Source organism: Urocitellus parryii, chromosome 3, assembly GCF_045843805.1.
Source record: "Urocitellus parryii isolate mUroPar1 chromosome 3, mUroPar1.hap1, whole genome shotgun sequence".
Lineage (NCBI taxonomy): Eukaryota > Metazoa > Chordata > Mammalia > Rodentia > Sciuridae > Urocitellus > Urocitellus parryii.
In genome coordinates, this window is record NC_135533.1 from 87786114 (window position 1) to 87810881 (window position 24768).

The window sequence follows — 24768 nt, forward strand, 5'->3', positions numbered from 1 at the left end:
CCACGAAGGTCAAGGACGGGGGCCTAGATGGTAGAGCCAGGAGGCTGGGCAGAATTCTACTTCTGCTCTTGCTGTGATCGTGGACAAGTTCTCTGCGGCTCAGGACCCCAGTTTCTACATCTGTATAGTGAAGCCAACACCACCACTCTAGAGGGTCGTTGGAGGAAACAGTGGAACTGCCCCATGTGGTGCTGGACACACAGACAGTAGTGCTGAGTCAAGAGTCCCTGTCAATCAGACAACCTTACCAAATCTCCGTTATGCCAGTGTTGTTCTGTAAGGCCTCTGCCAGCTGGGCGGTCCCCATGGCTGTGATCTGATTCTGGATGAGCCTGAAAGAAAAGCACACCTTGTGTCCAATACAGAATGCTGGGTGAAACCTGCCCTCTTCACAGGGAGTTGCAGGGATCAGAGATGGAGGTAGGGACCAGATCCTGTGACTCTTCATTAAGCTAAGGTAGCCTCACATGAGAATAATGAACAGCCTTTAAAATTTTTTTTCTTAGTGCCCATAATACATCTGTTGACTTAGATGTAGACAATGTCATATATGAAGAGGGGTGTGTGTACATGTGTGTAATACATGAATAGGGGCAAGTGCATACGTTTGTGTGTGCATGTGTGTGTCTGAGAGAGAGAGACCTTTTTCATCATAGGGGTGCCCAACCAAAAAGGTATGGATACCACCCATCTGAACAACAAATTCCAAGAAACACATCACCAGGGTAAAAGGTCATCCAAGGTCTCCTTCCAGGTACCTCGGGAAACTGAGGGCAGTTTTAAAAGTTAAGTAGCTACTGAATGGTCATCCCTTCTTTGAGGGACCCAAAGTCTTCTAGAATGATACCACATCTTCCCACCATCCGTGAGGGAGGACAGAGAAACAATTCTGTTGCTGCCACTCCTGGGTCTTGTTGTAAAGCATAAATAATGGGGCCTTTTAAAGTGTCTCCACGCTGCTGAGTAGCAATGATGCAAATGAAAGTTTCTGGTAGAGCTGGGAAGGCCTAACCTTTCCTGAAATGCTGATCTAGGCGGTGATGATTCTAACCCAACCAGGAAATAAATGCAGAGCGAGGCACTGATGTATCTACCCTTCAGCCCAGGTTCACTTCTCACTCCTTATTACTCCTAAACCTGACCCTTAGAAATCCTGGACACTGACCCAGAAAGGGGTTCTGTATGAGGGCTCTGCTCTCATAATCAATGAGGTCACAGAGATTCAGCATGAAGGGGCCTGCCCTGGAGGCAGGACCACATGGCAAGCAGGAGCTACTGTCACAGCCCTGACCCTGACAATCCTTTTCAGCTACAGAACCATAAAGCCTTACCGGTGCCTTAGTTGTCTCTGTAAAGTGGGAAGAAGAGTGGAACTTGAACAAAAACAGAATCTGGAGGTGGGCACTGAGTTCTGCATCCACTTGAACTACTGTTCTCTAGTCGCCACCTTCATGGTGGCTGCCACTACCACCCCTGATGTCTCCGTAGGGGCAAGGCAGCCTGCCCTCAACCAAGAAGTGGCATGAGGCCAGGAAGAGGAAAGCTCCTACGGTCCCTAACAGGCCTGCAGTCCAAGCCCAATGGCCTGCCAGGGCTACCTTTGCTCGGGCCAGCTTGGCTGTGCACACAAGCAGCAGCCAAGACTCCCCAGCCCTGCGCAAGCTCTGCACTCCCTGGAGGGGCTGGCCCAGCACCTGGGGGAGGGCAGAAGAGAAGACAGCAGATAAACACAGAGGAAGGAAAATGGATGTAAAAGCACAGTCTGGCCTTTTTGCAGAAATTAACAATGTGGCTCTAAACTTATGAAAACGCAAGGCAACCAGACTGGCCAAGATAACCTGAGAAAGAGCAGAACTGAAGGGTTTGCACTTCTTGATTTCACAAGTTCTTATGAAGCTATAGTAATCAAGACAGTGAGGTCTGACATAATGACAGATACATGCGCGCTGATACATGCCTATAATCCTAGCGACTTGGGAGGTCGAGGCAAGAGGATCACAAGTTCAAGGCCTGCCTCACCAACTTAGCAAGGTTCTAAGCAACTTAATGTGACCATGTCTCAAAATAAAAAGGGCTGGAGACGTGGCTTAGTGGTAAAGCGCCCTGGGTTCAGTCCTGGTACCAAAAATTAATTAATTAATCAACAGACTAGAATAGAGTCTAGACATACATTTCTGATCAACTGATTTTTTAAATCTAATTCTTAAAAAAATTATTCTAATTAGTTATATATGACAGCAGAATGCAATTCCATTCATATTACACAAATAGAGCACAAATTTTCATGTCCCTGGTTGCACACAGAGTCACACCATTCATGTTTTCATACATGTACTTAGGGTAATAATGCCCATCTCATTCCACCATCATTCCTACCCCCAACCTCCCTCCCTTCCCCTCCCTCCCCTTTGTCCTATCTAAAGATCCTCAATTTCTCCCATGCTGCCCCCCAACACCATTATGAATCAGAATCCTTATATAAGAGAAAATATTCGACATTTGGTTTTGGGAGGATTGGCTTACTTTACTTAGCATTATATTCTTCAACTTCATCCATTTACATGCAAATGCCATGATTTTATTTTCTTTTAATGCTGAGTAATATTCCATATTTTCTTTATCCATTTGTCTACTGAAGGGGTATCTAGGTTGATTCCACAATTTAGCTATTGTGAATTGAGCTGCTATAAATATTGATGTGGCTATATCCCTGTAGTATGCTGTTTTTAAGTCCTCTGAGTATAAACCCAGGAGTAGGATAGCTGGGTCAAATGGTGGTTTCATTCCCAGTTTTCCAAGGAATCTCCATACTGCTTTCCATATTGGCTACACCAATTTATAGTCCCACCAACAATGTATGAGTGTGCTTTTTTCTCCACAGCCTCGCCAACACTTATTATTGTTTTTATTCTTAGTAGCTGCCATTCTGACTGGAGTGAGATGGGATCTTAAAGTGGTTTTGATTTGTATTTCTCTAATTGCTATAGATGTTGACCATTTTTTCATATATTTGTTGATTGATTGCATATCATCTTCTTAGAAGTGTCTGTTCAGTTCCTTGGCCCATTTATTGATTGGGTTATTTGGGGTATTTTTGGTGTTAAGATTTTTGAGTTCTTTATATATTCTAGAGATTAGTGCTCTGATATGTGTGTGGTAAAAATTTGCTCCCATTCTGTAGGCTCGCTAGTCATTTCACTGATTGCTTCTTCTGCTGAGAAGCTTTTTAGTTTAAATCCATCCCATTTATTGAGTCTTGATTTAATTCTTGCTCAATAGGAGTCTTATTACAGAAGTAGGGGCCTAATCTGAGATGATGGAGATTAGGGCCTACTTTTTCTTCTATTGGTCGCAGGGTCTCTGGTTTAATTCCTAGGTCCTTGATTTACTTTGAGTTGAGTTTTGTGTATGGTGAGAGATAGAGGTGTAATTTCATTTTGCTGCATATAGATCTCCAGCAGGGCTGAAAGCTCCAGCCAGAGCAGTCCCTCCATGAGCACAGTAGAGGGATAAGGACATTAAAGGAACCCATAGTTTGGGAGGCCCAAGGTGTGTCTGGGTACAGAGCAATTAGATATCAAAGACATTGCCTGGCAAACCTGAAGAACTTGCTGCATGATACCCATGTGTACCCATGTGTGGGGAAAGAAGCTGCCATCTCTCTAGGTGCTTGTGGAAGACGAAAAAAAAACATTTTTCAGCCATTGAGTGGGGGCCCAGCAGCCAAGGGGGCCGATTCCTGGCAAACCCAAGTTTGGCCCCAAATACAGGCCCATTAAACACACGCTGCACCACATAGAGTGTGCTTAAGTGACCAGGAGAAAATCAAACATGGAAAGAGGTTTACACAGGGAACAACTAGTCAAAGAAACCCACCTGGCTCTACCCTCCCCCTACAATCTGACTGCTTGCAGGACCAGCTGAGAGAGATGCACCTGACCAGGAACTCTGAAGAGTCGGGGCACAAGAGGTTGTTTGGAAACCAGGAAAAGTGGAGTCTGTAGGTGATGTAGGGGACTAAGGATTGAATCCCCCAGCACAGGAATGGAACCCAGGGGAGATCCTTGGGGTACAGTCTTCCTGCATGGACCAGCAAGTACTAGGCGCTGGAGGTGCACTGATTTAAAATCTCCAGACCAGATCAGTAAAGAGCCTGGAGCCCGCCTAAGCCTAAATCCTGCCTCCAGGAACTCCTCCTGGAATCCTAGCAATCAAGAGAGTGGAACATCACACTCCAGAAGATCCACCTAAAACTCCTGAGAAGAGAAGCTGAGAATGTTTTGAACTCCAAGGGAAAGAATTTTTAACTTTTCATCAAGATTTGTTTTCTCTCTTTTTTTAAAAAATTTCTTTTCACTGTTTAATTGTGATCTTCAAGGTACATGGACATTTATACAGTCACCTTTTTGTTTCTGCTTCTCATCTCTAGAATTTTTGAAGCTAGTTATTTTAAATGGATTTTTTGTGTTAGCATATTTAGTATATTTTAGTTTTGTTTTGTATTCCTTTATTTTTGTTTTAATTTTTTTTTAATTTTGGTTTATTTATATATTTTTTTTCTTCTGTTTCTCTTGACTCTCACTTTTCTTCTGCTAACAGCCAATCTCTACTGTTTCATCTTTCACTCTTCTGTTAACCCTTTTCTTCTGTTTTCTCTCCTCCCACATAACCATCACATCCTATATCACTTCTGTTCTCTCCCTGTCCACCATTTGTAAATGTAAACCCTTTTGCAAACTTGCTGTTTTTATTGTAGGCAATAACTGATCCTATTATTTGTTTATTGTGATAATTAACATTGTAGACATCATAGTAGGAACATTTGGTTTAATGCTGTAAATTGTTTGCATGGTTGTTGTTATTATTTTCTTCCCGCTAAACAGTGAAGTACTAGAAACCTTCAGGTTTCTATAAATCCACAAGGTAGAAACTCTACTGCCTCAGATCCATACTGTTAGATGAGTAGCCACACAAAAAACGTGAAAAAGCAAGGGAACAAATTATACCAAACAAACCAAGATACTCCACTAACAGAATCTATCAATCCCACAGTGGAAGAAATGTCAGGAAAGGAGTTTAGCATGTACATAGTTAAATTGATTTGCGAAGTAAAGGATGCTGTAAGAGAGCAAATACAGGCAGCAAATAATCACTTCAATAAAGAGGTAGAGATTCTGAAGAAAAATCAAACAGAAATCCTTGAAATGAAGGAAATAAACCAAATTAAAAATTCAATAAAAAGCATCACCAACAGACTAGGCCAATTGGAATACAGAACCTCAGAAAATGAAAAGACAAAATATATAACCTTAAAAATAAACTGAACCAGAGAGAGAAGACGTTAAGAAACCATGAATAGAACTTCCAAGAAATATAGGATAACATGAAAAGACCAAATTTAAGATTTATTGGGATAGATGAAGGTGCAGAGATATAAACCAAAGGAATGCACAATCTTTACAATGTAATAATGTCAGAAAATTTCCCAAATCTAAAGAATGAAATGGGAAATCAAATACAAGAGGCTTATAGGACCCCAATGTGCAAAATTACAACAGATCCATATCCAGGCACATCATAATGAAAATGCCTAGCATACAGAATAAGGATAGAATTTTTAAAGCCTACAAGAGAAAAAGATTATATATAGGGGAAAACCAATATGGATATCAGCTGATTTGTCAGTCCAGACCCTCAAATCTAGGAGGTCCTGGAATAACATATATTAAGCTCTGAAAGAAAATGGATGCCAACCAAGAATCCTATATCCAGCAAAAATTAAGCTTCAGATTTAAAGATGAAATAAAAACCTTCCATGATAAACAAAAATTTTAAAACTTCACAACCAGAAAGCTTGCACTTCAGAAAATTCTCAACAAAATACTCCATGAAGACGAAATGAAAAAAGAAAACCAGAGAATTGGAAGAACTACGCTAAAGGAACAGTCAATCAAAGGACAAACTAATTCAAATTAAAAAGTAGAAATAAACTGAAATGACTGGGAACACAAATCATATCTCAATAATAACCTTGAATATCCATGGCCTAAACTCATCAATCAAAAGACATAGACTGGCAGATTGGATTAAAAAACAAGGCCCAACAATATGCTGTCTCCAAGATACCCACAGACTGAAGGTGAAAGGGTGGGAAAAAACATGGATCTTGTAAACAATCAGGGATTTCTATCCTCATATCAGATAAAGTGGTTTTCAAGCCAGTGTTAATCAGAAGGGATAAAGAAGGCCATTTCATACTGCTTAAGGGAATCATACATCAACAAAACATAACAATCATAAATATTTATGCCTCAAACAATTGAGCATGTACATATATCAAACAAACACTTCTGAATTTCAAGAATAAAATAGATGACAACATAATAATTCTGGGTGACTTAACACACCTCTCTCACTACTAGGTAGATCCTCCAAACAAAAACTAAACAAGGAAACTATAGAACTAAATAATATAATAATTTAGATTAACAGACATATGTAGAATATTTCATTCATCAATGACTGAATATACTTTCTTAGAAGCACATGGATCCTTCTCTAATATAGACCATGTTATGTAAGCTATCACATATGTTGGCATACAATTGTAATATTACCTTAATATACTTTTAGAATCTGTAGGGTTATTTTGATAGGTCCCTTTCATTGATATTAATTTCTGTATTCTTGTTTTTTTCTTGATTAGACTTATTTGATTTTTATCAATGTTTAGCTGTATTATTCTCTAATTCAAATATTTCTTCTCCTACTCTTATTTTTCTCTTCCTACTACTTAATTTGAAAATGATTTGTTATTCTAGCTTCTTTCTGTTATAAATATTCATCTGAATACTGTTTCATCCCAGAGATCCTGATATTTTAAGCTTTATTATCACTTAGTTCAAAGTACTTTTTATTTACTTTACTTGTGCTTTTTTCCTTGACCTCAGAGATATTTATAAGTGCACCATTTAATTTTGAAATAGTTGATATGGGGCTCTATATATCTTAAAGTGATTGATTTATAATGCAATAAAACATGCAGGAAACACAGTCTGCCTGATTTCAAATTTTAAAAAAGAAATGCTTTCTATATTGATTGTATTAGTTACATACATGTTAAATTCATCAAACTGCAATTGCATACTTCAAATAGGTACATTTTATTGTACTTCAGTTTTACCTCAATAAAGCTATGGAAAAAAGAAAAAAATATATCTGGGGATGTTGCTGAGTAGTAGAGCACCTCTGGATGCAACCCTCAGTATGTATATATAAATAAATAAATCTCAAAATGGGTTATAGACCTTAAATGAGAGAAAAACTATAATATAAAACTTAACAGAAAACAGGTGTAAATTTTTGTGACCTTGGATTACATAATGGTTTCTTTTTATATTTTTTTTTAATTTTTCTGATACCGGCGTTGAACCCAGGGGTGCTCTACCACTGAGCCACATCTTTAGTCCCTCTCCCTTTTTATTTTGAGACAAGGTCTCATTAAATTGCTTAGGGCCTCACTAAGTTGGTGAGACTAGCTTTGAACTTGCAATCCTTCTGCCTCAGCCTCATGAGCCACTGGGATTACAGACATACACTATTGCACCTGGCTAGGTTCTTATTTATTAAATAACACTCTCAAGGCACAAACAACGAAAGAGGAAATAGAAAATTTCAACTTCATCAAAATCAAAAACTTCTTTGCTTCAATGGTTGCTATCAAGGAAGAGCAAAACCTCAAACACACAGAGAAAATACTTGCAAATCATTTGTCCAATAAAAGTTTAGATGGGCGCAGTGACACATGCCTGTAATACCAGCAGCTCAAGAGGCTGATACAGGAGGATCATGAGTTCAAAGCCAGCCTTAGCAATTTAGCAAGGCCTTAAGCAACTCAGGGAAGACTCTGTCTCTAAACAAAATGCAAAAAAAAAAAAAAAAAAGGTTTAGGATGTGGCATAGTGGTTAAGTACCCCAGGGTTTAATCCCCATTACAAAAAAATAGTAAAAGTCTAGCACCCAGCATAAAGAACTCCAACACTACAACTCAGCATTAAAAACAAACCAGTTTAAAAATAGGCCAAGGATGTGGAGACATTTCTTCAGTGAAGACATACAGGTAGCCAACAGGGGCAAAAAGAGATGCTCGAATCGACACTGTCAGCAGGAAATGCAAGTCAAAACCACAATATAGTGTTACTTCACACCCACTGGCATGGCTAGACTCAAAAGGAGGGACCACAACAAGCGTTGAGGAAGATATGGAGAAGCTGGAATCCTCCTATGTTGCTGGTGAGAACATAAAACAGTCATTTTGCAAAGCACTTGGTGGTTCCTCAAAAAGTTAAACATAGAAGTGCCATATGACCCAGCAATTCTATTTTGAAGTATATACTCAAGTGAAATGAAAATACATTTGCAAAAATACTCCCAGTGGCATTATTCACACAGTCAAAAAGTAGGAACCACCCAACCACCCATCAAATGACAGAGATATGTCATATATCCACACTTTGGGGTATCATTTGCTATAAGAAAATAATTAAGTACTGATACATGCTACAACAAAGATTAACCTTGGAAACTTACGCCAGTGGAACAGAGACAAAAACTCACATTTATATGAATTGCCAAGAATAAGCAAATTCAGAGACAAATTAGTGTTTGTCAGGGGTTGAGGGAGGGGAAGGTTGGGCATAGCTGCCTAAGGCATACAAGGGTTTTTCGTTGGGGGGTACAGGGCAGTGAAAATGTTCTAGAATAGATCATTATGGTTGTGCAACCTTGTGAATATACTAAAAATCCTCTAAACTATATACCTCAAAACAGTGAATTTTGTGATATGTCAATTTTATCTTAAAAAAATATTATGTGAACGTCACAGTCTGGAAATTTTGGGGCTGAGTTACCATAAATGCTTCAATGTCTGGTTGACTTTCAGCATTTCTGCAAAGCTCTCGGCCACTTCATCATTGAGTTCATTTTGGGTCAGCCTAGAAAAGAGAGGAAGTGATTACTCAGGAGGGTTGAGTCGGAAGACATTGTTAGTGAGTTCACAGAAGCCAGAACCAGGCCTGGGTCTCTCCAGCTCTGAGGCTAGTTGCTTGCTGAGAAGGCAGCAGAGTGCAGGCTCCCAGCAGCCCCTGACCCCACACATATATGGAAACTCATTTCTAGTGCAGGTCCTGCTCTGAGTTCCCACTTCGTAGCCCCCTGCCTGCCCAGGCGCCTGCACTCCTCACCCTCACTGAGCCTCCAATTTCACAGAAGAGAGAGCCACAGAGAAAAAGGGCCAGGGCCTGGACTCGGGTCTCCTCCAGCTCCAAGACCCAGGAACATTGCTGACAGGGTGCTTGTCCAAGTCAAGATGAAAACCTGGGGAAACCCACCAACTGCATGGTAAAGTGTGCTCAGTGCTGTGCTCTGAGGTCAGTGGCAAAGGACCCAGGTTCAGTGACTGAAAGTTCAGGAAGCCTCTCAACTGCTCTTAAAACCAGCAGTGGTCTGGATAAACACAGGAGTTCACGATGTAACTAGGGTCGGACCCTCTTTTTTCAGTGGATGAAGGAATAATGAGGATAATTGAATAGTATACTGCTTTAAAAAGTCTTCCCCTGAAGGGCCGTGTGATCACTATCCAAATCTTTTTTTTTTTTTTTTTGGTTGGGGGAGTACTGGAGGATTGAACCTGGGCACTTGACTACTGAGTCACATCTCTAGTCTTATGGAAACTCATTTATTTAGAGACACAGTCTCACTGAATTGTTAGGCCGGCTTTGAATTCTCTATCCTCCTATCTCAGCCTCCCAGGCTGCTGGGATTACAGGCATGTGACACCGCATCCAGCACTATCCAAATCTTAAATGTATTTATTTCCCTTAAGACAAAAGTCAGGTGCAAAGATATGTATAGCAGAGCTTTCTACCTTGCAGTGTACACTGTGATATTAGCTGTCAAATGCAAAACTGGAATAATTTAAAGACCTGGTAAAATAATGAACATCTATGCAACATTGTGTAGCCTTAGAGAGAGTGAGATAGATTGAACAAAGAAGATGGCAGAGAGCACAGTATTTGAGTGCTCTTACCAGGCATGGTGGCACACAATGTAATTCCAGGGACTCAGGAGGCAAGGCAGGAGGATGGCAAGTTTGAGGCCAGTCTCACACTTAATGAGTCTCTGTCTTAAAATTTTCATTTATTTGTTTGTTTGTTTGTTTACTTATTTATTTATTGAGACAAAAATCTGTTTTATTTTACATATCCCTGATTGCTAGGGATGTTGAACATTTTTTTCATACAACCATTGACTATTTGTATTTCTTTTTGAGAAATGTCTGTTCTTTTGGCTATTTATTGATTGGTTTATTTGGATTTTTATATTAAGTTTTTTGAGTTCTTTATATAGTCTGGATATTCATCCCCTGTTAAAGGAGAAGCTGGCAAAGATTTTCTCCCTCTTCACACTCCTGTTTCCTTTACTGTACAGAAGCTCTTAAATTTGATTCCATCTGACTTATTGATTCTTGGTTTTATTTTTTTTTAATTTTAGGTATCTTGTTAAGGGAGTTACAGACTGCAAAAATGTGTTGGGATGATTATGTTTTCTTTTAGCAGTTGCAAAGTTTCTCATCTAATTTCTAGGTCTTTGACCCATTTTAATTTAACTTTTGGGCAGGGTGAAAGATCGGGATCTAGGTCCATTCTTCTACATCCAATTTATCCAGTACCATCTTTTCTCCAACATGTTTTTGGCACTTTCACTGTGCCCAAATGAAATTATTGTATAATGTGGGTTTGTCTCTTTATCTTCTATTCTATTTTATTGGTCTTCATGTCTGTTCGTTTGTTTTTAGTTGTAGTTGGACATAATAACTTTATTTTATTTATTTTTCTATGTGGTGCTGAGGATTGAACCCAATGCTTCTCACATGCTAGGCAAGTGCTCTACCACTGAGCACAACCCCAGCCCTTCCTGTCTGTTTTGATGCCAATACTATGTTGTTTTTGTTACCAAAGCTCTGTAGTATTATTTGAGATCAGGAGAGAAACTTAATGTCATAAAGGGACATGTCAAATATGTACAACAGGCAGCTAAGATATTTTTAAATCCATTTGCTAAATGCTCTCCTACTTTGTATATATTTGAATATAGACAGAAAAATGGTTAGAAAGAAAAAAATCATATTTGGAAAACATGAGAGAGGTAGTTTCAGTTCCTACTTTTCAAACTTCCATCCAACATTTTCAGTCATACTTGTTTTTTCTTCAAAAAAAAAACATATGTTACTTTTTCAAAATGTTCAAAGATTTTTTTGAGGGAAAAGAATTTAAAAATGCATTTATTATCCAGTAGATCTAACATCAGAATACTCTTAAAGACAACACTGGCATTATTTTCGGTAAATATCTGAGCAGAATCTAATACTGGGCCCTGGGTGGATGAAACAGAGGGTGTAATGCAACTTGCTCACCCATAAGGAATTTATGATACAGGAAAGTAAATAAAAGAAAAACAAAAAGCACTCTCAGGTGGCACCATCCACTTAGTAAGTGCCCTGGAGTGCAGGGAGGAAGAAGCCAGGACTGGGGCTTCCAGTGACAGGTGATGGGTGAGGGCTGAGCAGGGGCACTGAAGGCCAAATGCTGATACAGAGACCTGGGAAGGCAGGAGCTGGACTCTGCCAGGTGTATGGAGGGTGTTCTGGGGGGATTCTTGGCAGTTCCAGTGGCCAGCCTTCTGGTTCTCCTGAGGCCAAGGAAGGCAATAAGGATAAGACCGTAAACCCATAAGTTGCAGGCCCATTTCCCCAGCTGTTTCTGAAAACAGCTGTTTTTGTTCTCTGGGAGGAAATTAAATGAGCCTTTGCAATTGAGAGGCACCTTTTCAGTAAAGATCCCAGGCTGTGTGTAAGCAGTCCCTGGAACAATTACCACGGCCCAGCCCTTCAAAATGACTGGCCATTACCAGAATATCTTCAGTGTCGTGTTCTGCTGCAGGGCCCTGGCAAGGCTCTTTCCTCCTTCTGTGGAGATACAGTTGGCTGCAAGACTAGGAAGGAAAACAACTCATTAGAGACGGGTTCACATTTGGCCTTGGCGTCAATACGGAAACAGTGGGGAAGCCTCGTCTGGATGTGGCACCTCCCAGGCCAACCTGGGGCAGCACGTGGAAGAGCTCAGTCATGTCAGCAGGTGCCCAGGCCTTGCTGCTAAAGAGTCATGCTCAGGACAGGCACAAGACTGAAGACCAACTGCTCCAGCAGTGTCCAGACGGATAAAGGACACAGAACTCAGGTTTTTATATGCAGGCTAGAGGAGGCCAGGGCACTCTGCCACATTTGCGGGCCCCATCAATGAGAACCTGAGAAGTCTCTCCTGCTATTACTCCCACCGTCTTGGACTCCCTTCAATGGCAGTTGGGACAGAGGCAGAGCTTGGGAGACACCAAGGCTCCAGGATTAGGCCACAGGCCTGAAGGAGGGTTGGGAGAGGGGAACTCCAATTCCAGAGGGGAGGGGTCCCCTCTGTCCCAGCACTATCATGAGGGAAAAGGGGCAGGAATCTATCAACTAGCATTCCTTTCCGTTTTATCTACTTAGGAATTCCTCCCTGATCTCCAACGGCACTTGAATGGCTGCAAAATGTCTCACATCTTGATCTAGTTGGTGGCTACATTGGTGTGAGTCTGCTAAAACTCCTTGAGCTGAACACTTAAAAATAATGTACTTTCTTGTTTCCCTCTTGCACATCAAGAAAAAAAAAAAATAGAGAAAGAAAAATCACACCAGCAAATCCCTGACAAATTTGGAAAGCCACCAGCTCTCTCCCCACCAGCTCCTCCCCTGGAGAGCTCAGAATGACCAGGATCCCTGTGGGCCTTGGAGCCCCAGGCGCAGCTCTTACCTTAGATTGATCAGGCTGGGGTGGTTCTTCAGAGCCTCTGCGAAAGCTTTGGCTCCTTCATCCCCTATTTGATTGCCCCACATCCTAAGGACAGAGATAGTCAGCTCAAGTTAGCTCCTCCCACTCGGCCAGGCTCTCCCTTCTTTTCTGTCAGTAGAGGCAGCTGTTTCACTCAGTCCCTAGAGCTGTGGCCTGGACACCTATTTCTCATGTTGGCCCCTAATGGATTGCTCTGGATTTCCAATGCAAGGCAGAAGCATAGAGAATAAAGAGCCCCGGGAACAGTGGTGCACGCCTGTAATCCCAGACGCTCAGGAGGCTGAAGCAAGAGGATTGGAAGTTCAAAGCCAGCCTCAGCAATGGTGAGGTGCTAAGCAATTCAGTGAGACCCTGTCTCTAAATATTTAAAAGGGTTGGAGATGTGGCTCAGTGGCTAAGTACCTCTGATTTCAACACCCAACACCAAAAGAAAAAAAGAGAAAGAGAGAATAAACAGCAGTGGAGACCTTGTGAACAGATGTTGTCAATCAGGAAGTTGCACAATTAGAGACCAGGTCTCGCTGCAAAGTTTTGGAGAGCTGCCAGTTGAGAGTCTCAGCTCCTGATTGACTCAGAAAGGAACTACCTGCATGTCACCTTCAGAGTACAAAAGTCCATGCTGGCCTGAAAGGACAGCCATGTGCAACACTGAGTGGTACAAGCAGCACCTGCAAAGTGTCTTCAGGATGCAAGGGTCAGGACCCCTGGGCACCAACTGCACCAGCAGCATTCCTTGTATGTGGAGAGAAATGTCAGGAAGTCAGGCACCAAGGACTGCTGCAATCTTGGTGGGCAGCTGCAACAATGAAGCTGACTTTTGTCCCCAGAATGGGTGATCTGAGATCTGGCTAACATGGTCTGCATGGTAAGGTGCCAGTCTCCCATCCTGGCTCTGCCACCTACTACCTGTGGATCCCTGGGAAAATTATATAACACGGTAGACCTCAGTCTCCTCATCTGTAAAATGGGTATGATAAGAGCATTTCCTCGTAGAGTGGTTGTGTGTGAGGATGTATAAGTTAACAGATGCAAAGCATTTAGAACACCATCCGGCCTGTAAAAAATGTCAGCTATTCCTAATAGGACAAGGGGCCTCCATTTACAGAAAGCAGTCTGCCCGGCCCACTCACAACACAACCATGGCTGCCTCAACAACAGGTCCAGCAGCTGCCTGCCTGCGTCCTTCCAGGCAAGGCCTGCTGCTGCCCCAGAACAAGAGTTTTAAGTTTTTGCTTAAAAAATGCAAAACTATACAACTGAATGGTATCAAATATTTAATAAGGTGGCAAACTACTCATGACCTGAGAGTAAGTGAAAAATGAAGGATAAAATTCTGTACATGTAGTCTGACCTCTACCCTATTAAAAAAAAATAATAGTGGGGGAAAGAGAAAGTGGGAGTGCTTCAATAGCTTCAAATGCTACCAGTCATTATTTCTGAAAAGAAAATTACTTTTTATATTTTCCACAGTTTTAAAACAAAATTACCATTATTTTTATAATCTCATAGAATTATAATGATACAGTTCAGAAGCTTCTTAACCTCAATGAGATGCCACCTGTCATCCACTAGGATGGCAGTTACTATTAAAACAACAAGTGTTGGTGAGGATGCCGGGGAGCAGGATGGGAATGTAAGACGGAACAGGCGCCTGGAGAACAGCACAAGGGCTCCTCAAGAAATTAACAATAGAATCATCACAGAATTCAGCATTTCCAAAAGAATTAAAAGCAGGATCTCAAAGATTATGTCTTTGTATGCCTTTGTTCATAGGAGCCTTATTCACAATAATTTGTGACAGTTAAATATGGAAGTAACCAAATGCTTGCTGCTGGATGGGTAGATGAGCTGTCCAATCAGAAGCCTCAGCTCCTGACAGTCTCAGAAAGGAACTACCAGCGTGTCACCTTCAGGGTACAAACATACATACAATGGAGCATTATTCAGTCTTAAAAAGGAAGCAATCGCAGGGCAAAGTGATCCATGCCTGTAATCCTAGAGGCTCAGGAGGCTGAGGCAGGAGGATCTCAAGTTCAAAGCCAGCCTCAGTGATGGTGAGGCACTAAACAGCTCAGGGAGACCCTGTCTCTAAATAAAACACAAAATAGGGAAGGGGATGTGGCTCAGTGGCTAAGTGCACCTAAATTCAATTCCTGGTATGCCCCCACACACATTAAAAAAAAAAAAAAGGAAGGAAGCTGGCATGTCACATGACCATCCTTGAGAATATCATGTTAGCTGAAATCAGCCATCACCAAAAGACAAGCACTATGTGATTCCATTTACACGAGGTGCCCAGAGTAGTCAAATTCAAAGAGATAAAAAGCAGAGCAGGGGTTGCTGAGGGCCAGGGGAGGGAGGAAAGGATAGTTACTGCTTAATGGATGAAAAGTTTGTTTTGCAAGATAAAAAGAATTTTCGAGATGGATGATGGTGATGGTTGTGTAATGATATGAAAGTACTTAATCCCACTGAACTGTACAATTAGCAATGGTGAAGATGGTCAATTTTATACATATTTTACTACAATTTTAAAAATTGAAGAAAAAAAAAACCTTCAGAGGATAGATTTCCTTAAAGTAAGAGCATCTGCCTGTGTTAGCCACCACATAGAGCTAGAGTAACTCCCTCCATTTGCTGGTGGCAATAATGCTGAGTTTGCATGACTTAAATATGTCTGTGCAGTCAGATTTATAATCAACCCTGGGTCTTCCCACACCATTTCCATGCAGAAGCTGCTGGGACATCTCTGTTTCTGCCTCCTCACAGCCAGACCCAGCAGTCCCGCTACATTGATGTACAAAAGACCATTGGGCACCCACATACACCCAGCAGGTCACACACCCCATGTGTGCGTCCCCTTCTACTCACCCAATCTCAGAGATGGATGTGCTGTTCTTCACGGCCAGGGCCAGCCACTTCCCTCCTTCGCTCGATATCTTGTTTTTCCCCAGTCTGCAGAGAATTCCCCGCACAGTCAGCCTCCAGCTGTGCGGTAGGGACTCCAATACGGGCCTCCCTCCTCCCTGGCTTGGAGCCCCTCCCAGCCCCTCTTGCCAGTCTGTTCCTGCTCCTGGGATGTACAGCAGCCAAGCCCTGGGCCTCCTCTTAGGAAGTCACCTGAAGCCTTGGGGATAGCCAGACAGGGGTCCTCTGCAGGGGACAGCCCATAATCTCTACAGAAAGTTAGTGACCTGAGCCCTCCTGGGCTTCTTTACATGGCCTCAGGACCATCCATTACACCAGGAGGCCTGAAAGTGCCCACTTCAATTACTCATGATCAAGGTGTGCTTCCATCGCCAGGTGGACCAAGGCACTCTGTCACCTTTGGCAGGGCATTTCTATGACAGGGCCAAGGATCAAGCTCTGGCTTGCCATCATGTGGTAAGTTCCCTGCGGATGGAGACAGATCTTTTTCTCTAGTATTCCAGAAAGGGCGAAAGGTCTTTCTTCTTGGTCAGTCTTTAATGAAATCGAAGTGCCAAGCTCTCCCTGCCTCCTTCCCCCTCCCCCCAGCTGGCTGTCCCTTCCAAAATCTGAGCCTCTCTCCTGGTCATGCTTTCTCTGCAGAACTAGCTCACTTTCCATACAACAGGTCTCCTGCATTTGACCCGCATGGTCCTGGGGCAGGCAGAAGACTTGAGGATAAAAGCTGTTTACAGTAACATTTATTCTTCTAATAATGGAAGGGGTGACCCAAAGAATCGAAGAAGAGGCTACTAAGGAACTTCACACCAGACCCCACTTACTTACTTCAGGTGGGTGAGGGCCTTGCATTCATCCAGGATTTGGGCGACGTACCTGGCTCCCACATCCGTGATCTGGTTGTTGTATAAACTTGAAGAGAAAGCACAGTCAGGTCACTTAATGACTCCTGAGGTCATATGAACACCCGCTTTTCCTTTCAGTGTGTGCTGCTTACTGAGTTTCAAAGTGTGTTGAAAGGACACACAGGACTGTGTGGTCTCAGCCTGGCTTCAAGACCAGCTCCACCACTGGCCGCCTCTGTCTCAGTCTCTCTGTCTATAGTGGGGATGACAATCATGGCTCCTCATGGGGTTGGTTGTCATGAGGAGCATGCAACATGGTGCATAGTCCTGGCTGGGAAGTGCTTGGTTCACCAAGCCATTCATGCAGATGATGATACGTCAATCAGCACACAGTCAGTCTCTTGAGGAGAAGAAGTTTCTCTCTGAAGACATTCTTTCATGTCTACCTCTTAGTCGTTTTTACCACTCAATTCCAATTCAGCAATAAGGCAGAAAAAAACTAAGCTGAGGCTTTGAGGACCCCACTGTCACACAGCATTCCTGAGTGGAAAGAGAGGTGACCCGGAATCATCTGCTTCATTGTCCTTGTTCCAAGAAGGAGCTGACCGAGGCCCAATGCAGCTGAGCAACCACTTTGGCTCACAGAATTGGTGGTAACCTGGGTGGGATGGGGTGGAGTGGGTGGGTAAGATCCCTTATCTCAAACTCCACAATCCCAAAGGCTCTGAAAACCAAAGTGTCTCATAGTTGTTTTGGCAACCAATGTGAACCTATTTATGGTCTCTATTTACCCTACTTGGTCTGAATATTCACACATTTCTCTGCAGAAATATCAAGGTTAAGGATACTGGGGTGCTGCCCTGGACCCCTCTGGCCATGTCACTACTACAAAGCAAATACACCAAACCCTGATCCATGGCTTGGCCCAAGGGTTCTGGAGGAGGGATTATGGACTCACAGTATGAAAATCTAATATATAAACAGTATTTTTTTGGCAGGGGGATTACTGGGGATTGAATTCATGGGTACTCGACCACTGAGCCCCATCCCCAGCCCTATTTTGTATTTTATTTAGAGATAGGGTCTCACTGAGTGCTTTGCTATTGCTGAGGCTGGCTTTGAATTCACAATCCTTCTGCGTCAGCCTCCAGAGCCACTGGGATTATAGTTGTACACCACTGCACCTGGCCACAAACAGTATTTTAATGTTTACAAAACTTACTCCCATGTATTTCTTCCAATAACCAGGAATTAGATGACCTGCTTGGATTAGGATCCCCATTTATAAATGAGGAATCTGAGGCTCAGCAAGCATTCAGGCTGAGGCAGGAACAGACCCCAGGCACTCGACACCCACCACCCTGATCCTGGCCAATATGCTGGGGACCCACATGGATGGCAACTTTGGCTGCTTAATATCATTACTAGGTAGTTGGCCCAGTGTTCCTGGGAAGGACATACCCCAAATACTCCAGGATTTTGTACTTGGTCAGCTCTTCACACAGCACCTTCACACCACTATCTGTGATCTGGTTGACACTGAGTCTGAAACACAACAGCAAAGACAATGACAAATCAGGGCAGTTTCTAAATCAGAGGGAAGAGGCTGGGGTCAGTAAAACTCTGCAAACAGCCAGTGAGCAAATAATTTAGGCTTTGCAGGATGGTTTCCAGCCTCACCACTCAACTCTACAGTGTAAAGTAATCAGTAAGTAATCCAGTGGTACGGCTGAGTTCTAATAAAGCTTTATTGACAAACACAATCCATGGGTTGAATTTAATCCATAAGCTGACTTCTGTAATAAGTTAAAGGCCAAACAGGTAAAAGCTTGATTTTTAGGCCACATCAAAATGATCAGGTCAGATACTCCAGACCCTTCCCCCTATTGTAGCCAGATTGGTGGTGGTGTACAGTGTGCACATGTCCTGTATGGTCATCCCAGGTTGACAGAGGCTATTAGTCACTTCCAGTGTCTATGCTTTCTTAATAGAAACCTCCCTCCTTTTTTACTTGACATCCACATTTCAATTCCACCAGTGAAATTGAAGAAGCAGTATCATTAGCGGTAGCTGAACAGTCTTTTTAAAATAATGAGGTTTGCTCTTTTTAGCCTTTTCCTTTGTCCTGGTGGCTAGATTGCCGACTGGAGCATGGGTAGCCATGTTGGGTCAAAGTGTAGAAGCAAGATAGTGAGAATGGCATTAGAACAAGGCAGAAGAGACCTGGGCTTCTGATGATTATGGAGACACTATACCAGCTCTGTATTACCTACCTCTAGCCTTTGCATAAAATAGAAATAAGCTTAAAACTTATTTAAGCCATCAAGATTTTGTAGTTTGTCTAACTCTCAGCTGAAATGAATCCTATCAGGAACCCTCGGGGGAAATCAGAGAGCTTCCCCATGGTTGCCCATAGCCTCCTACTTTCCTGTGAGCTGTTTTTCCTTTCCTGGGGACAGCAGAATGGAGCAGGACCACCACACTGCTGCCAAGTATCTCTCATAGGATGGGTGCAAGGTGGCGCAGGATGACAGATTGCCAAAGGCTGCAGAAGAGAGAGCAATTGGCTGCCAGGGCAGAGGACAGGTTCCAGGCTTTCAATTCCCAGGCCAGAGAAGCCTGCAGCTCCCGGCACTCCACGTGCCCACACAGATTCCTCTCTGGTACTGGTACATCAGGCCCTGGGAGGCAGGTGCAAATCCCCACTGCTCTTCAGAAATATATGAGCCAAGTAGTAAAGAATTCCAGGCTGGTAAGACTGACAAGGTTTGTTCTATGCAGGAAATGCTAATAGACAAGAGCAGACTGGCCTCTTTCCTGAAAATCCTCAAATGGGAAAACTACCATGTGGCAGCATTTTCACCAAGCTCTCCAGCAGCAAATAGGAAGGCAACTCATGCCAAGCAGCTCCAGGTCTGCTTTCTCTGCAGTCATGAAACCTCCCTCATGCCAGAAACTTTTCACAGGCTATCTCTAATCTTTCAATTGGTCTTCTTTATGCCATCTTTATTCTGGTTCTACCCCGTCTCAGCTATGTGATCTGAGTCAGTAAGTATCTCCTCTGTGCCTCTGTTTCCTCATTTACCCACATAGAGTCGATGATAGTACCTACTTTATAGGGTGAAGAGCATTAAATGAGGTAATATTGGTAATGTGCTTCACCCATCCTCAGTAAACTGAGTTGTTCTTACTGTGATTGCTGGGATTATGAGCATCTCCTCTTTCCAGAGGAATTCACCAAGGCTAAGCAGCTTGTTCAAGTGCACCCAGCTGGGGAGGACCAGTTCTGACTCTCTTTAGTCTTTGCCCTCTGCCACCCTGAAAGAGAGTCCAGATGTTCCAAGACCAGTGACTGTGAGTCCTAGGGGACAACAGACTAGGGGATCCTGACCAGTGATGCCAGTCCTGGCCCCATTCCAAGCCCCACCCCCACCCTTGTCTGACCTGATAACGGTGAGGCGGCTGAAGCAAGGCTGCAGCTCCCGCACACCGTAGTCGTTGAGATTGTTGTTGTCCAGATCAAGGGCAAGCTGCTTGCGGGAGTGGTGCAAGACGAAGGAAAGGGCACTGCAGTCAGCGGAGCAGGCATTGCAGAAGGTCAGCTTGAGGTAGTTGGCGCAGATGCCCTTGGCCGCCAGCTGCCCCACCTTCTTGCTCTGCGTCTCGTAGATACAGCGCAGCATCCAGAGGAAGGTGGGCATGGCCTGCACTTGGCTGAAACCTCCGGACTGACACCGGGGTAGGCTTTTCAGGTAGGCGCGCAGGCTGGCAAACAGGTGCCCCCACAAGGCCTTGCGCTTCCTCCGTAAGGTGGCAGCAGGCACCAGGTGCTGCAGGAGTTTCTGTCTAGCTTTGGACAACAGCCCGCACAGGAAGAGGTTGGTGAACTGAAAATGATCCTTGTTTTTGAAGGGATCAGAACGTGCCAGCCTGCCGCCCCCCAAGCACTGGAAAGGAAAGAAGGGTGGATAGCAGGACTCTACCGCTGACTCCCCAGGAGGCGCCCACTCTTGAAAGAACCTGAGCAGCTCCCGGTGTCCCACCTTGCTGTCCACCACGAGAAAGAAGGCGGTAAAGAAGGCCTGGAGGGTGATGTGGAAAAACTCGTAAGACTGCTGTCCCCCTTCAGGGGTCATTTCTGGCACGGCCCGCAGGAAGCCCAGCTGCAGGTCCCCCTCCTGCAGCTCAGAGGCCTGCACCTCCTCCTGGGTGAACACGAAGAGGCTTCTCTCCATGCCGCTATGAGCCACCTGCCCCAGCGAGCGCAGTGTGCGCCACCCCGCGCTGAAGGTCTCGGCGGGGCTGCGCGTGTTGCGCTGCACCAAGCTGCTGGGCTGCGTCCGGTTCAGATGGACCTCGGTGACCAGTAGGAAGACATCGGTCAGGGTCACCGTGCAGTCCGAAAGCTGCGGGGAGCCTTCGAGGGTGGTGTAGAAGTGCTGGAAGCACCGGAAGATGATCCAGCAGAAGAGGGGCACGGTGCACAGGCTGCAGAGGTTGGGGTTGGCTTCCAGCTGCTGCAGCAGGCGGTCCTGCGCAGGGCGCTCAGGGAACATCCGCCGGGCGTAAGTCTGCAGGTGGCTGGGGGAAAAGCCCCGGAGAAGCACCTTCTTCCGCAGGAGCTGGCGGGGCACCTCGACACCCGTGCGGGCCGTGAGCAGCTTGCTGGCGCCCTTGAGCAGCCTTCCGCTGAGCAGGTTGGCCAGCAGGACCAGCGGGTGGGCGGGTTCCCAGGGGCAGCAGCTGTCAGGCACGCGGCTCAAGTCGAAGTCCGAATGCAGCTCATCCAAGCCATCGAAGGTGAAGAGGGCCACGTGGGGAAAGCGCAACAGGAAAGCAAACACCTCATCGGGGTCCTGCTCCGGGTAGCAGTAATGCTTGAAAAGCAGGTCCTGCAGGCACAGCGTGTCACTCTCCTTGAAGCAGCTGAACATGCGACATCGGAAGTGGAAGAAGAACTTGACCCCTATGTCCAGCCGGCCTGAGGCCCAGAGGCTCTGCAGCCGCTGCAGCAGCATGGATTTGCCCACACCCGCGTCCCCGAACACGAAGATGGTCTCGCCCTGCTCGTTGAGGACGCCTGAGCTGTGGTCCAGGAGGCAGGACAGGCTGCCCAGGCTGCCCATGTTCTCGTTGCTGAAGCTCACCAGCTCCATGACGGTATCCATATAGATCTCCTCCAGCAGCAGGTCCTCCTTTTGGGCATAACACAGCATGAATTTGGAGTCACAACCCAATTGGTGCCGCAGCTTCTGGGTGTACCTGCTCACTGGAGAGACGGGTGGCAGGCACATGTCGGGGTGAGAGGCAGAGAGAGAGAGGTGGAAACCACATCAAACAAGGATCAAGGAGGTATCAAGGAGGAAAGGCAAGCCCTCAAGCAAACCAAATACCCCCCAGGGCCCCTGGGGTGCTCAGTGTAGGCATTCCTCAATGCAGGCCCTCTGAAACCTGGAAGAGCCCACACTCCAGAAACTGAGCATCTCCAGGTTTCTATCCCTCTGCTTGCCTTCCTTTTTAGCCCCGCTAGAGGGCGACACACTTCAACTGGGATCAGAGTCTGAGGCCTCTTGTTCCTCTGGAGTGTTGTCACTGAACTCTAGCTGACACATCCATCGCACTCCTGAAGATTTTTCATGCCTATTTGCGGCCAATCCCTGCCCCCACCTTTTCTGCTCTGCTTTCTTTCTCTCTAAATCAGCTTTTCCTATGATTTTAGTCTTTTGCATGCAGCTTCTTATAGAGTGAATTATACTTTAAAGGCTAGGAAATAACTGGCTAAAGGAACAAATGGAGAAGTCCTTTGAGTGGACTACTCACCATGGAATATTTTTCCTTTTTTCATAGGGGAAGGAGCACTAAGAGCAAGACGCTGGCTGTGGATGGCAGCTACAGGAGCAAGTCCATCCCTGGCCCTAAAAGTCTGCTTGTTGGCCATTGGCCTTGTTCTCCCTAAAAATACACCTGGCTCTCTAGGTATGTTCTTTGCTTCTGTTTCCAAGGTCAAACTGTATTTTTTTTTTTTTGGTACTGGCAGTAAATTAAGGGGTGCTTTACCACTGAGCCACATTCTTAGTCCTTTTTATCTTTTATTTTGAGACAGGGTCTCGCTAAATGGCTAAGGCTGGCCTCAAACTTGCAATCCTTTTGCCTCAGCCTCCCTAGTATCCAGGATTACAAGCATGTGTTATAGTGCCTAGCAAGAATTAAATTAATTTTATTATCTGATGCTATTCCAACTTGAGATGGAATATGAGACTGACTTTTATGCCCACTTGGGTCTCAGTGCTACAGCATTTCCAGACCCACTGTCCTTGTGCACAGGTACCTGTAGTCCCTCTGGAGCTGACTCATACCTGGGTCGGTGTTGACAATAGTTTTGCTCTGAATGAGCTGGGAAGGAGAGTAGCAGATCTCCAACAGCCACGGCCTGAGGTCCACATAAGCATCTGCGAGTTGCTGGAGCACGTAGAGGAAGAACTCAGAAACCTCTTCACCCTTGCTCTGGACCAGGTCCAGAAGTTTTCGGACCTAGTGGCAGCACAAGCAGAGGGTTATGAGCTGGCATAAGGGGTCCTTCCTGACAGAAAGATACCTCGGTGGGCTTAGTGCAGGGCTCTGAGCTCTTACTAAGCCAGTATGAAATTCTGATGCATTAGAAGCCTAGCATCTTATAAATAGATCTTCTTGACAAGAAGCAAAACTGGGAAGCTTCCATGAGCCTAAAAATAATAAAGTTTAGACTCATGACTAGAACCATATCCACCCATGGAATTCTCTGGGCCATGCAGCAAGAGGGTAACAGACCCCCATATGTATTATATGTTTTAAGTAGCCTTTTTTTATTAAAAATGCAGGGGGGAAACAAGTGTGCTACTGAGTTTCAAATAAGTTCTGTCATTCCTTTAAGTGAGACAGAGTTATGGGTCTCAATTCTATTTTTTCAGAAGGTAACACCAAACTTAGGTGAAACTAGTTGCTACTACATTGTCTACAATGGAACGTGGAGACCTCCTCCTTGGGGACCCACCTTGGATGTAGTCCTTCCTAAACACAAGGTCATGCCCATCCTGAGTCCTAGCCTGCTACCAGCAGCCCACAGAGCTTCAAGGTACAGAATGACCATCACTGCTAGTGTTCTGTGCTCATCTGCTTCTTCTCTCCCACTCACTTAAAGTGGATTTAACCATAAGTTGTCTGGAACCAATATACACAGCAATGAGAGCTAGATCTAAGAGCTTGCTCCAGCCACAAGCATGGAACTGATATGCATGACCATGAAAAGAACCCAATAATTGGAGCACTGACGCTCTAACAAGACCCCAGCATGGGCTGACCACTTCCAGCTCATCCATGGCATCTACTACTACCACCAACCTGTCGTAGCTACTGCCACTAGAGCTGTGGACAAGTGTATAGGATCAAGCATTCACATTGTGATGAAGAGTGAGAAGGAAATTGTTGGAACACTTCTAGGATTTGATGACTTTGTCAGCATCCTTTTAAAAAGTGGTGGTGGCCTAGTTTTTTAAAATTTTTTTTTAGTTGTTGATAGACATTTATTTTGTTTATTTACATGCAGTGCTGAGAATTGGACCCAGTGCTTCACACAGGCCAGGCAAGTGCACTACAGCTGAGTCCCAGCCCCACCCCCCAAATGCTTTTACTGATACAATGAAAATCACACCAGAAGGAAGAGGATTACTAAATTAGATCAGATTTTGCTAAATGGAAATGAAATCAACCATAAGGAAGAGGATTACTAAATTAGATCAGATTTTGCTAAAGGGAAATAATATAACAATGCTGATTCCTAGAGGAGAAGGACTTGGAGTCCAAACGAATTTCCTTGACTTATGCTAGATTCCACTTTGTTTGTAATAGCAACAAAATTGATTTTGTAAAACATCTTCTAATGTTTAGATTCTCTAAAGCTCATTTTCCTGTTAAAGGGAAATGCTTTGAAAATGTATTATATGGCCCTTTTTCTAAGTTAATCATGATTATCTTGGAAAAAAAGAAGAAATTAGGTTTTTTTTTTTGAAGATTAAAAA

General features: G+C 44.1%; 1 protein-coding gene and 1 pseudogene across 3 annotated transcripts in view; one reads left to right on the forward strand and one right to left on the reverse strand.

Annotated features, from left to right (window-relative positions):
• Nod1 (nucleotide binding oligomerization domain containing 1) overlaps positions 1 to 24768 on the reverse strand; it is a 53041-nt gene that overhangs the window by 7344 nt on the left and 20929 nt on the right. For all 3 annotated transcript variants that reach the window (XM_026401536.2, XM_077795992.1, XM_077795991.1), the window contains 9 exons: positions 23071 to 23245; positions 20159 to 21983; positions 18176 to 18259; positions 16698 to 16781; positions 15816 to 15899; positions 12906 to 12989; positions 11968 to 12051; positions 8910 to 8993; positions 249 to 332 (listed from right to left, as the gene is read on the reverse strand). In XM_026401536.2, coding sequence (XP_026257321.2) covers positions 249 to 332; positions 8910 to 8993; positions 11968 to 12051; positions 12906 to 12989; positions 15816 to 15899; positions 16698 to 16781; positions 18176 to 18259; positions 20159 to 21983; positions 23071 to 23245 — 2588 coding nt within the window. The remainder of the gene's footprint in view (positions 1 to 248; positions 333 to 8909; positions 8994 to 11967; positions 12052 to 12905; positions 12990 to 15815; positions 15900 to 16697; positions 16782 to 18175; positions 18260 to 20158; positions 21984 to 23070; positions 23246 to 24768) is intronic.
• Positions 24068 to 24577, forward strand: LOC144253595 (U6 snRNA-associated Sm-like protein LSm5 pseudogene; annotated as a pseudogene).